This window comes from Pan paniscus, chromosome 1, assembly GCF_029289425.2.
Source record: "Pan paniscus chromosome 1, NHGRI_mPanPan1-v2.0_pri, whole genome shotgun sequence".
NCBI lineage: Eukaryota > Metazoa > Chordata > Mammalia > Primates > Hominidae > Pan > Pan paniscus.
In genome coordinates this window covers 211041462-211055900 of record NC_073249.2, presented here as the reverse complement: position 1 = coordinate 211055900, position 14439 = coordinate 211041462, and the positions used below count along the sequence as shown (strand labels likewise).

General features: G+C 40.4%; 1 protein-coding gene across 3 annotated transcripts in view; it reads left to right on the top strand.

Annotated features, from left to right (window-relative positions):
- Positions 1-14439, top strand: part of SPEN (spen family transcriptional repressor) — a 92092-nt gene that overhangs the window by 15178 nt on the left and 62475 nt on the right. The window contains exons 2-3 of one of the 3 annotated variants that reach the window (XM_034956134.3): positions 9325-9645; positions 12720-13196. In XM_034956134.3, the coding sequence (XP_034812025.3) occupies positions 9325-9645; positions 12720-13196 (798 nt within the window). Of the gene's footprint in view, positions 1-9324; positions 10905-12719; positions 13197-14439 lie in introns of those variants that run through there. The other 2 variants (XM_003806248.6, XM_034956140.3) reach the window with 2 other exon arrangements.

Here is a 14439-nt window from a genome sequence, read left to right as displayed (position 1 = left end):
GGGTGCAGTGGCTCATACCTGTAATCCCAGCACTTTGGGAGACCGAGACTAGAGGACTGCTTGAGTCCAGGAATTGGAGACCAGCCTAGGCAACATGTTGAGACCTCATCTCTATGGAAAACAAAAACATTAGCTGGGTGTGGTGGTGCCTGCCTGTAGTCCCAGCTGCTTAGGAGGCTGAGATAGGAGGATTGCTTGAGCCTGGGAGGTTGAGGCTGCAGTGAGCCATGATTGCACCACTGCACTCCAGCCTGGGCAACAGAGCAAACCCTTGTCTTAGAACAAAACAAACAAAAAAACTAATCTATTATGTTTTCAGCAATACTATTCACAATAGCCAAAAGGTGAATGCATCTCTAATGTCGATGACCAATGAATAGATAAACAGAATGCACTTATCAGATGTGTAATAAACAGAATTCATACAGTGGAGTATTCAGCCTTAGAAAGGAAGTTTTGACACATGCTACAACATTTGAAGACACTATGTAAGTAAAATAAGCCAGTTAACAAAAGAAGGAAAAGTAGACTGTATGATATACATATATGAGGTACCTAGCTACGGTAGTCAACTCCATGAAGACAGCAAGTAGAATAGTGGTTGCTTTTTTTTTGTTTGTTTTGAAACAGTGTCTCACTCTGTTGCCCAGGCTGGAGTGCAGTGGCTCGATCTTGGCTCACTGCAACCTCCTCCTCTTGGGTTCAAGTGATTCTCGTGTCTCAGCCTCCCAAGCAGCTGGGACTACAGGCGCTTGCCACCACGCCTGGCTAAGTTTTGTACTTTTAGTAAAGATGGTGGTTTTGCCATGTTGGCAAGGCTGTTCTCAAACTCCTGGCCTCAAGTGATCTGCCTGCCTTGGCTTCCCAAAGTGTTGGGATTATAGGCGTGAGCCTCCGTGCCGGCCGGTTTTTTTTTTTTTTTTTCTAAATATTGTAAGCAGTGTTGTAGTAAGCAATTTTGTACTCTTGCAGACAAGTGCAGTTATACATGTATGATAAATGTTTGTGAATGGAATTTCTAGGTGTGTGAACTTAGGTTTGTGGGTTTTTTTTTTTTTTTTTTTTTTGAGACAAGGTCTCGCTCTGTCACCCAGTCTGGAGTTCAGTGGTGTGATCATGCCCACTGCAGCCTGGAACTACTGGGCTCGAGCTCCCGTCTCAGCCTACCGAGTAGCTAGGGCTCAAGCTCCTGTCTCAGCCTACTGAGTAGCTAGGGCTCAAGCTCCCGTCTCAGCCTACCGAGTAGCTAGGACTCAAACTCCCATCTTAACCTCCTGAGTAGCTAGGACTACTACTAAGTGCCAACACACCTGGCTAATGTTTTTATTTTTAGTAGAAAAGGGGGTAGGGTGGGGAGGTGGGGAGGGGTCTTGCTTTGTTCCCCAGGTTGGTCTTGATGTCCTGACCTCAAATCGTCCTCGCGCCTTGGCTTCCCAAAGTGGTGGGATTATAGATGTTAGCCATCATTCCTGCCCATTTTTAAGATTTTGAGTGAAATTGAGCAGCTTTGAGTGTGTTTTTAATCTTAATTTTAATTTTTTTTTGAGATGGAGTCTCACTCTGTCGCCCGGGCTGGAGTGCAGTGGTGAGATCTCAGCTTACCGCAACCTCCGCCTCCTGGGTTCAAGCAATTCTCCTGCCTCAACCTCCCGAGTAGCTGGGACTACAGGAGCACGCTGCCATGCCTGGCTAAATTTTATATTTTAGTAGAGACGGGATTTCACCGTCTTGCTCCCAGGCTGGTCTCAAACTCCTGACCTCAGGTGATCTGCCGGCCTTGGCCTCCCAGAGTGCTAGGATTACAGGTGTGAGCCACCATGCCTGGCGAGTGTGTTTGTTTTAATTACCATTTGTGAGTGTGCTTTAGAAAATCTTCCTATGCAGGTATATGCCTGTTTTTCTTTTTTTTTTTTTTTCTGAGACGGTGTCTCACTCTGTTGCCAGACTGGAGTGCAGTGTCTGGATCTCAGCTCACTGCAACCTCCACCTCCTGGGTTCAAACGATTCTCCTGCCTCAACCTCCTGAGTAGCTGGGACTACAGGCACGCACCGCCACATCCGGCTAATTTTTTTGTATTTTAGTAGAGATGGGGTTTCACCGTATTGCCCCTAGGCTGGTCTCAAACTCCTCACCTCAGGTGATCCACCCATTTTGTCCTCCCAAAGTGCTGGGATTACAGGTGTGAGCCACCGCACCCAGCCACATTTGCCTGTTTTTTGTTGGGGCATCTCTTTCCCTTGATTTCTAATAACTCTGTATAGTTAGGAAATCATTTATTTCTCAAGTGTTGCAAGTATTTTTTTTCTGCATTTGTCTTTTGACTTTATATCTTGCTATGTAGGAGTTGTAATTTTTTTTTTTTTTGGAGATGGAGTCTCACTCTTGCCCAAGCTGTAGTGCAGTGGCATGATCTCAGCTCTCTGCAGCCTCAGCCTCCTGAGTTCAAGTGATTCAGGAGTTGTAATTTTTATGTGGTTTGATTTATGTAGTCTTTTCCTTTATGGTTTAGGGATTTTATATCATGCCAGTTCCAAAATTATACAACAGCTCAATTATTATTATTATTTTTGGCATAAGCTAATACATATCTTCAAACTATGAAAAATCTTCTTGCTCACCTCTTTTTCCTTCCCTCCTCCCATCCCTCCTAGTAGAGAAATACTTCAGGGTATGAGCTTTTTCTAAAAATGAAATTAGGGCTCTGTAGTTAACTTTCTTTTGCTGGCTTTAGGGATTCTCCGTATCTTTTGCCATCTTTAGTAATTATTTGTTACTAAATATTTGTTACTGAAAAGAGTGATTAAAGGAGGAATACATTAGTTTTTTTTGTTTTGTTTTGTTTTGTTTTGTTTTGTTTTTTGAGACACAGTCTCACTCTGTTTCCCAGGCTGGAGTGCAGTGGTGCAATCTTGGCTCACTGCAAGCTCCGCCTCCTGGGTTCACACCATTCTCCTGCCTCAGCCTCCCAAGTAGCTGGGACTACAGGCGCCTGCCACCACACCCGACTAATTTTTTGTATTTTTAGTAGAGACGGGGTTTCACTATGTTAGCCAGGATAGTCTCGATCTACTGACCTTGTGATCTGCCCGCCTGGGCCTCCTAAAGTGGTGGGATTACAGGCGTGAGCCACCGCGCCGGGCCGGAATACATTAGTTATTTAAGAACAGCTCATATATCCATTATATATATAAAATCATTTCATAATAAATTTCTTGAAAGAGTTCTGTATTACCATGAAATGAAGCTAGCAGATTTTGACTATCATCAGCACCTCATCATATATAACGTTCCTAGTTAGGCGTGCTTGAAATAGAAAAATGCCTTCCATGGTTGCCTATTTATAGTAGGATGTGGCATACAGTTGATTTATAGTGAGATAACATAGAAACTTGTGACTAAAGGAGATATAAAATCTTTTGTGTTGAAGGACAGGGACAGGTATTTTTTGTATTTTTGAAAGATAACAGTTTTACTAAGCTATAACTCATAAACCATAAAATTTACCCATGTGAATTATACAATTCAGCTGTTTTTAATATATTCACAGAGTTGCGCAACCATCATCACTATCTAATTGTAGAATAGTTTCATCACCCCAGAATGAAACCCCACATCCATTAGCAGTCATTCTCCATTCTCCTTTGTCTTCAGCCCCTGGCAATCTCTAATTTACTTTCTGTTTGCATGGATTTGCCTATTTTGGACCTTTTGTGTATTATGGAATCATACAGTATGTGACTGGCTTCTTTCGTTATGCATGTTCTCAAGGTTCATCCATATTTTAGCATATATCAGAACATCATTCTTTTTTGTTGCTGAACAATATTCCATTGAATGGGCATGCCCTCCCCCCTTTTATTTTTATTTTTAAGAAACAGGGTTTCACCATGTTGCACAGGCTGGTCTCCAATTCCTGAGCTCAAGCAATCTGCCCACCTTGGCTTCCCACAGTGCTGGGGTTATAGGCCTGAGCCACCACGCCTGGCTCATGCCACGTTTTTTGTCCATTCATCAGTTGATGGCCATTTAGATTGTTTCTCATTTTTGGCTATTATGAAAAATGCTGCTATGAAAATATCTGTATATTTGTTGTTGTTTTTTGAGGCAGGGTCTTGCTCTTTCACCCAGGCTGGGTGGCTATCTCACCAGCAATGTATGAGGGTTCAGATTTCTCTTCATCCTCATTATTAGTTGTCATTGCCTTTTTTTTTTTTTTAGCTGCCCTAGTGGGTATGAAATGGTATATAATTGTGATTTTGATTTCCCTAATGACTAATGATGACTAAATTTACCATCTTTTCATGTGTTTATTGGCCATTTATGTATCTCTCTGTATATGTATATGTGCTCTGCCACCCAGGCTGGTGTGCAGTGGCGTGATCTCAGCCCACCGCAACTTCCGCCTCCTGGGATTAAGCAATCCTCCTGCTTCAGCCTCCTGAGTAGCTGGGACTACAGGCATGTGCCACCACACTTAGCTAATTTTTGTGTATTTTGTAGAGTTGGGATTTTGCCACGTTGCCCAGGCTGGTCTCAAACTCCCAGGCTAAAATGATCCACCTCCCTTGGTCTCCCAAAGCGTTGGGATTCAGGAGTGAGCCACTGCGTCCGGCCCCAGCTAATTAAAAAAAAAATTATATATATATATTTATTTATATACATATATATTTATAGAGATGAGGTCTTGCTGTGTTGTGTAGGTGGGTCTGGAACTCATGGTTTCAAGTGATCCTCCCACCTGGCCTCCCAAAGCTTTGGGATTACAGACTTCAGCCACTGTGTCCAGTCTCATTTTAGAAAATTGGATTGTGCTTTTCATTGAGTTTTAGGAGTTCCCTATCAGAGATATAATCTGTAATTATTTTCTCCTATTCCATAGGTTTATGTCTATTTTTGATATGTCTTTAGATAGAATAAAACTTTTTTTTTTTTTTGAGATGGAGTCTCGCTCTGTTGCCCAGGCTGGAGTGCAGTGGCGCGATCTCGACTCACTGCAAGCTCCGCCTCCCGGGTTCACGCTATTCTCCTGCCTCAGCCTCCCAAGTAGCTGGGACTACAGGTGCCCGCCACCACGCCCAGCTAATTTTTTGTATTTTTAGTAGAGACGGGGTTTCACCACGTTAGCCAGGATGGTCTCGATCTCCTGACCTCGTGATCTGCCTGCCTTGGCCTCCCAAAGTGCTGGGATTACAGGCGTGAGCCACCGTGCCCAGCCAGAATTAAACTATTAACGGTTTTAATTTGTCATTGTCATTTAGCTATTTAGATTTATCATTGACTTGCTGGATATTTGTTAAGTTTTACTTTTGGTTTTAATTTATTTTAACTGACATGAGGTGTATGACATATTACAAATTTTACTGTCTTACTTGGTTATGTTCAAATTGTAGGAGTCTTGTAATCTGAGTATATGATTTCAAGTTATCTGCTACATTTAGTGTGTTGAAATATGGGGATATCAGTAATTGTGAATGGAGTAGTCTTAATATCTACTTCAGTTATGTTGATGACAAGTAACAGCTTTTATTAAATTAATTAATTAATTAATTTATTTATTTTCGAGATGGAGTTTTGGCTCTTGTTGCCTAGGCTGGAGTGCAGTGGCGCAATCTCGGCTCACTGCAGTCTCTGCCTCCCAGGTTCAAGCGATTCCCCTGCCTCAGCCTCCTGAGTGGCTGGGACTGCAGGCGGGCACCACCACACTCGGCTAATTTTTTGCGTTTTAGTAGAGATGAGGTTTTACCATGTTGGCCAGGATGGTCTCCATCTCCTGACCTGGTCATCTGCCTGCCTTGGCCCTCCCAAAGTGCTGGGATTACAGGTGTGAGCCACCGTGCCCGGCCCTTTTGGTCTAAATATAAACTCACGTGGGTTGAATTATAAATTAGTAATTCATTTATAAAATTTTGTTACAAAAGTAATAAAAGTATTAATGTTACTGCATTAGTGCCCATAATTTGGTGGTTGTAATGGATACATTTATGATTTAACTGAGTTCAAAAGAGGAATGATTTTAATCTTTTTATAATGTAAAAAACCAGCACAAACATTTATTGTCTCTACTGTTTTTATTTATTTATTTATTTATTTATTTATTTATTTATTTATGAGACAGGGTCTTGCTCTATTGCCCAGGCTGGAGGTGAGTGGCATGGCCATGACTCACTCATGGCCATTTTCACTGATGCTCCTGCCTCAACCTCCCAAATTACTGGGATTACAGGTGTGTGCCACCATGTGGCGTGTTGTCTCTACTGTTACAGGTAGCCTAGCTAAACTTGAATATATTCATCTCTTATGACTTTTTCTTATCCCTTATGGTGTGTTTATTTGCTCTTTGCTTTTTGTCTGTCTATAGTTATTGATTTTTTTTTTTTTTTTTTGGGACAGAGTCTCACTCTGTTGCCCAGGCTGGAGTGCAGTGGTGTGGTCTTGTCTCACTGCAACCTCACTGCCTTCTGGGTTCAAGCGATTCTCCCGCTTTAGCCTCCTGAGTAGCTGGGATTACAGGCGGGCACCACCATGCCTGGCTAATTTTTGTATTTTTAGTAGAGATGGGGTTTCACCATGTTGGTCAGGCTGGGTATTGAACTCATGACCTCAGGTGATCCACCCGCCTCGGCCTCCCAAAGTGCTGCGATTACAGGTGTGAGCCACTGTGCCCAGCCGATCATTTGCTTTTGAATAAGGCACAGCTGTGGTGATGATGGGATGGAAAGGTGGAAAAGTAGGCAATACACAAAGCCATGGGTAGTTTGATAAAAATGTGATCTTTTGGAAGTTATATATTGGGTTTTAGTTGGGTAGGTGGCTATGTAATTTGCGTGCATCTTCAAAAGGCTTGATACTCGTCCTCATTTACAACTCTATAATAACTTTTTCTCCCATAGCAGGATTTCAAAACTTTGAGAGCTAGTAAAGATGGGATCTTATTCCCTGGAAATAGAACAGTAATGTTAATGATCATAAAACGACTCAGATGTGATTTTTTAGCTCTAGAAATTAACTGGGCAAAGAGGGATTAGATGCAAAATTTGAATGTGTTATTTTCATTGGTGTTCTGTTGTCTTGCTTCAAGAATGACTCAGAGAGAATTGTTTTCTATAGTAGTATGACTTGTGTGAGAATGAAGTGTGTGGCAGTTCTTTCCTATTGCTTATTAGGTCAGTTGCAAAAGCTAAGATTAAAATTAATCATTGCGTTCCTATTGATAGCCTAGCCAATAAAGGTTGAATGTAGTCACTTCTAGAAAGGAGGAGTATTGAGAGAATTCCTTGGATTTTAGCATACTAAGGATTTTAAAGCTTTGTGTAATTGATGCTTTGGAAGTTATGGAGTGAGTTTCTTATGCAGTTGATGAAAACAATTTTAGAATGGGAGGGGTCTTCTTTTCACATACCAACGAACTGAAAATTGTAAATAAATATCATGAGGCTAGGGATCTATGTTTTGTTCCCAGGATGTGTTAAGCTCCTAGAACAATGCCTTTTTTTCTTTTTTGAGATGGAGTCTGACTCTGTTGCCCAGGCTGGATCTCGGCCCACTGCGTCCTCACCGCCTCCTGGGTTCAAGTGATTCTCCTGCCTCAGCCTCCTGAGTAGCTGGGATTATAGGCGTGTGCCACCACACCTTGCTAATTTTTGTATTTTTAGTAGAGGTGGGGTTTCACCATGTTGGTCAGGCTGGGTCTCAAAATCCTGACCTCATGGTCTGCCTGCCTCAGCTTCCCAAAGTGCTGGGATTTCAGGCTTGAGCCACCATGCCTGGCCTCAACAGTGCCTTTTAAAACCATATAGTTAATAACCTAATCGGGATTAGAACCCTAGTCACTTTTCTCATGTATTTTCTATTTTCTTTTTTGAGACTGAGTCTCGCTCTGTCACCCAGGCTGGAGTGCAGTGGCACGATCTTGGCACACTGCAATCTCCACCTCCTGAGCTCAAGAAATTCTCATGCCTCAGCCTCCCAAGTAGCTGGGATTACAGATGTGTACTACCATGCCCAGCTAATTTTTTTGGATTTTTAGTAGAGGCGATCCACCTGCCTGGGCCTCCCAAAGTGCTGGGATTACAGGTGTGAGCCACTGCACCCAGCCTGTATAAATAATTTTAATTGTACCTATATTATAAAGTTTAACAGTTTTAACTCCCTGGAGAAAGAAAATTAAGTAGCAAAAAAATTACATTAAAAAAATTAGACTGTCACTTGCAAATGGACACAAAAATATTTGGATTTACTTTTGCCTTTAAGTAAGGAGTGTTTGAGTATTTCAGTTTTCCAGTACGATTGTCACTTAATGAATTAAGTTAAAATGAAATCTGTAAAATAGCTATGTATAGTTTTTATTTTAATATAAGTTTTACAGATTTTTAAATTACTTTGATTCTATCTTAGGTTCAGTAGTCGTTTTTAGACTATAAATATTTGTAAAAACTTCTGAGAAGTGTATTTCAAGGCCGGGTGCTGTGGCTCATACCTGTAATCCCAGCACTTTGGGAAGCCAAGGCAGGCAGATCACCTGAGGTCAGGAGTGCGAGACCAGCCTGGGCAACATGGCGAAACCCCATCTCTACTAAAAATACAAAAAACATTAGTTGGGTGTGGTGGCATATGCCTGTAATCCCGGCTTCTTGGGAGGCTGAGGCACGAGAATCACTTGAACCTGGGAGTTGGAGGTTACAGTAAGTGCACTCCAGTCTGGGTGACAGAGTGAGACTCTGTCTCAAAAAAAAAAAAAAAAAAAAAAAAAAAAAGTGCATTTCAGCTAAGGGTTCTAGAAAGGTGAAGGGGAGTTTTGTAAATATTATATTTAAGGAATGGGCCGGGCGCGGTGGCTCATGCCTGTAATCCCAGCACTTTGGGAGGCTAAGGCGGGCGGATCACGAGGTCAGGAGATCGAGACCATCCTGGCTAACACGGTGAAACCCCGTCTCTACTAAAAATACAAAAATACAAAAAATTAGCCTGTTGTTGTGGCAGGTGCCTATAGTCCCAGCTACTCGGGAGGCTGAGGCAGGAGAATGGCGTGAACCCCAGAGGTGGAGCTTGCAGTGAGCTGAGATTGCGCCACTGCACTCCAGCCTGGGCAACAGAGCGAGACTCCATCTCAAAAAAAAAAAAAAAGAAATGAGAGTAATGTAATAATGCGATACAGATATTTTCCCCAGAGAGAAAAACGTTAAGTGTAAAAGAGAGCCATTTAAAAAGTCATTTTGCAGGTCGTCCCTCCTACATACATAACGCAAATTGTCCAAAAAAAATCTAAAAACTCATTTTGGAAAATTATTGATATGCAGCAATAACGTTGACTTTATTTTTTCCAGATATGGCCGCGTGGAAAGTGTCAAAATTCTTCCCAAGAGGGGATCTGAAGGAGGAGTGGCTGCCTTTGTGGATTTTGTGGACATCAAAAGTGCACAGAAAGCTCACAACTCGGTCAACAAAATGGGTGACAGAGACCTACGCACGGATTATAATGAACCAGGCACCATCCCGAGTGCTGCTCGGGGATTGGATGATACAGTTTCCATAGCATCTCGTAGTAGAGAGGTTTCTGGGTTCAGAGGAGGTGGTGGAGGGCCTGCTTATGGTCCCCCACCGTCACTTCATGCACGAGAAGGACGTTATGAGCGGAGACTTGATGGGTAAGTTCCAAGGTTTCTGTAGGCAGGTATTTTGTATTTGATATGGTGAGAAACAGAAACTCATATTTAGGGGCCCCAGATGGATTTAAAGTTTTGGGCATTCTCAATGTTTCCTATTTTGGGTTGGAAACGGAAGTGATTTCTATCCCAATGGCTGGTATCTTATGGAATCGTAGAGGATATTTCCTGCAGCTGATTGGATATCTGTTCCTGAGATATAATGTGATGGAAGATTTCCTATGGAAGCATCATTTTTGGAGTTACCTGTCTTCTAGAATTACTTATTCCTTCTCTTGGATAATGTTAAGTCCTTCCTTGGATATATCCCTTCTACCTGATGGAGCTATTTGGCTTTTGTGTTCATACTATATGGAATATTTCTGGAATATTAGAGCCTACAGATTCTTTTAGAAGTTGATATCTGCCTCTCCATTTTCACTACATAAAATGTACAAACAAATTGGATTGTAACAAAAAATCTGGCAGACCATAATGATTCAACCACTTGGATTCTACAAACAATACTTTAACATGGAAATGTGTACTTGGATGAAGAAGAGAGAAGGCAATGCCTGATTTTTCCATTTTGGATCTACACAATTTCTGTATTGTTGGAATTACACTCTTTGATGGAATGGGGAAAAATTAAAATGATGGATGTTTCCTAAATCCTGGAATATAGCCATTCTTTTCTAATTGCTGGGATATATGGGATGTCTTGCTGTCAAGATTCCACTAGCCCAGGGAAAGAGGATTACTATATCATTTCTTAAGCAAGTTGCTGTCCAATCAAAGGTACTTTAGCTTTGAACACATGGTGATGATCAGTTGTGGATACAGCAATCAAAATTGACTGGGCTGGATGGCTACAAAAGTGAACTATTGGCGAGCAACTGTGCCTTCCTCATTCGTTGGAATTGTAGAGGATATTTCCTCTTCTGCCAGCTACCTGATTCATACTTAGGGCTGGAAATATTTATGAATGTGGATAAATTTCTAATTGTCTGCTATCTCAAGAAAGAAGTCTGGGGGTTTGAGAGTTACAGTTTGTCTGGGACTACTTGCTTCCAGTGGAATTATTTTGTCTGGTCACTAAGATTTTTTTTTTCTTGTGGTTCATCTAAATATCATTTGACACCCTTGCCCATTAAGAAGGTGGATTACCCCCATAAGAGGGGCCAAAATTGGGGAAGTTATGTTCACAATTCTCTCCCTAGATTTAATTGGGATTATAGGTCGTGTTTCCACACTTGGAAAAGGTTGGTATGTCCTGACCTGTGTATATTAGCCCCTCTCCTAACCCAAGTCAAACTCTCTTTTTTTCCCCACTAACTCTAGAAGTATTTAGTACTAATAGTGAATCAGAGAATAGCCATTAGATTTCAGCTCTGCTAGCTCTTGTGCCTGCCTTCTGTATCTTCTTAATGGATAAGAACTTTGCGTATTTATAAAATAGCAGCTGTAGCAGTAATCGTCCTAGAACTTTTTTGCCTATTGCTTCTGTTAAATCATTAATAATGGCTTTCACTGATTAACATTTGATAGGGTGCTAAAGTAATTATTTATGGCATTTTAAGTCTCAAAGGAAACCCTCTTATTTGTTAGACATTGAAATATAAAAATTTCAGAACTGTAGTAAATAAAAGAGAAACTCATTTAATACATTTAAGTAGGAAAGATATAGAATGTTTATCATGCCAGTTGTTTTTCACAATAGCAGCAAAAAAGCTAAACTAAGCCTAGGAAGGTGGGGTTGCTACTAAGTGAAATGATGGGTGAAAAAGAATATTAATGGAGAGACCTGGAATCTAAGCATGTACTGGGGATCTGGTATTAATTGTTATAAGATTTTGCCAGATATTCTTCATTGGAGAGATTCTAATTCTTTATGTTTCATGATTCCTTAATCCCTTTTGATAGAAGATAGATCCAGAGATGGGTTGAAGAGAAACTCAAGTGAAATGGTCTTTTAGGAACTCAGGAGCTGAGTTCTAGTTCTCTACAAAAGTAGAGAACTTACGATTTCTTTATAGGATTATAACTAGTTTTTAATATTAACACATAATTGCATGTGTGTAATCGTACATGCAACGTGTTTTGTACTTTTTAGGTTGACAGATATTCACATCCTACTAAATGATTGTTTTAATTAAGTTAAGCTATTTTGCTAATAGCGACCTTAGAATATCTTATAGTTCCTAATGTTACCTAATTTCATCACAGGCAATTTGAGTATAGCTAAAAGCCAAAAGAACATATTTCCTACAACCATTGAGTTTATACATTAAGAAATTGAATCATGGAATAGGCATTTTTAAAGTCATTTGGAATTTGATAGCACAGGAGTAAATAATTTTTATTTTTATTTAAATTCACATAGAGTAGCATGTGGTAACCCAATATTTTGATACTTGAAGTGGTTTTTTTTTTGAGATTCTATTTTTATTATTAAATGTAATTGGGTACCGCTGTGCAGTCTATGTAGTCTAGTTTATGTAGTCCAGTAATTTTTTATAACTATCCAAGCAGTCAAAACTTAATGAAAAAAAGTTAAACTTAGAAAATTTTTTCTGGACTTCTTGAAAGTCCTTCCTACTGTTGAGACATGCGCTGCAGCAGGGCTTTCATGTCTAAGTTAAAACATAGCATGGAAATGTGGCCTAAAAGAAATTTGTGAGTAAATAAAATTTGGTATATACTTTAATCAGATGAAAGTGTAAAAACTTTCATATTATTAAAATAGTCTCCTCTTGTTCCGTTAACATGAAAAGGAGATTGTATATTTATGTATGCAAGTCAGAAAATCTCTGATAAAGTAAGCAACTGAGCTGCAGAACACTAGTCATGAAAGCCCAATATACAATGAAAACAATGATTGCTCAGCTGTGAAAATAATTTTTGGAGTCAAGTAAAATGTTAAGCTTGTTAGCGTTTGCTTACTAAGTAGGTTAATGCTGTTTAGAAAATGACCAGTTGCAAAGACAAAGACAATGCTGAAGTGAATGTTTGCATGACTTGCTTTTAGTTTTGCTTGCTCCTTTCTGATTAAATATTTTTCCCCCTCCTAAATGCAGGGCTTCAGATAACAGGGAGCGTGCTTATGAACATAGTGCCTATGGACACCATGAACGGGGGACGGGAGGATTTGATCGGACAAGACATTACGATCAGGATTACTATAGAGATCCTCGAGAGCGGACTTTACAACATGGGCTCTATTACGCTTCTCGGAGTCGAAGTCCAAATCGCTTTGATGCTCATGACCCCCGATATGAACCTAGGGCTCGCGAGCAGTTTACACTGCCCAGTGTGGTACACAGGGATATCTACAGGGATGATATTACCCGGGAGGTACGAGGCAGAAGGCCAGAGCGGAATTACCAGCACAGCAGGAGTCGGTCACCACATTCATCCCAGTCTAGAAATCAGTCTCCTCAGAGACTGGCTAGCCAAGCGTCTAGACCCACAAGGTCCCCTAGCGGCAGCGGCTCTAGAAGTAGATCCTCCAGTAGTGATTCAATCAGCAGCAGCAGTAGTACCAGCAGTGACAGGTAGGTTAACAGCCTTTTGTTATAACAGATGAGCTAGCTTTAAACAAATTCTCAACAATCAGTGGGAATGGTTTCAGCATAGTATTATTTTTTAAAGTAATCTTGGATCATATATGTATGTAATCAGTAAAGAAACTGGCATGTGGCCATTGAATTAACTGTTCTAAGTACTCGAAGTTAAGTGATGATTTGCAAAGTGCTGTTTCATCCTCCAGATGCACAGTATTAAAATTAAATGATCAAAGTGGAAGGGAGGTGGTGACTCTAGCTGTGCAAGGCAAATCTTGTGACACTGAAAATATGGTATCTCTTTAACATTTTTAATTTTGTAGGTGTATAATACCAATTTATTTCTATTATTTTGATTGAAGATTTGTAAAAGCTGTTTGGTTAAATATGTATTGGTGAAATATAATATTGTTGACATTTATTATCAATGACTAGATCAACTTATGAACAAATTTTAGCTAATTTTAACATCAGGGTGGTAGCCAATTTATAAACTCAAGTAGAAAAGCTTCCTTTGAATGCAGGTTGTAACTTTACTGTTCTGTAAACTGATCTCACTAGTTGAGAATTTCTTTCTACAAATATATATATATATATATATATATATATATATATATATTTTTTTTTTTTTTTTTTTAAAGACAGTCTCACTGTGTCACCAAGGCTGGAGTGCAGTGGTGTAGTCTTGGCTCATGGCAACCTCTGCCTCCTGGGTTCCAGCAGTCCTCCTGCCTCAGCCTCCCAAGTAGCTGGGATTACAAACGTGCGCAACCACACCTGGCTCATTTTGTATTTAGTAAAAATGAGGTTTTGCCATGTTGGCCAGGCTGTTCTTGAACTCCTGACCTCAAGTGATTTGCCCACCTCATCCTCCCAAATTGCTGGGATTACAGGCATGAGCCAGAGTGCCCAGCCAAAAAGTTTTATTTGAAAAGCGAAAATAGTAAGTTGAGGGTAATCTTAATAAGAAACTTAGCTTCAAACCTAGTTATATGGATTTTGAAATCACAGATCTGGGTATGTGGTATAGATTATCCTTTAAGTAATCTAGGATAAGTTATTTATGTTCTTCAGGTCTCAGCTTTCCCTTTTTTTTTTTTTTTTTTTTTTTTTGAGATGGAGTCTCTTGCTCTTGTCACCTAGGCTGGAGTGCAATGGCGTGATCTTGGCTCACAGCACCCTCCACCTGCTGGGTTCAAGTGAGTCTTCTGCCTCAGCTTCCCATGTAGCTGAG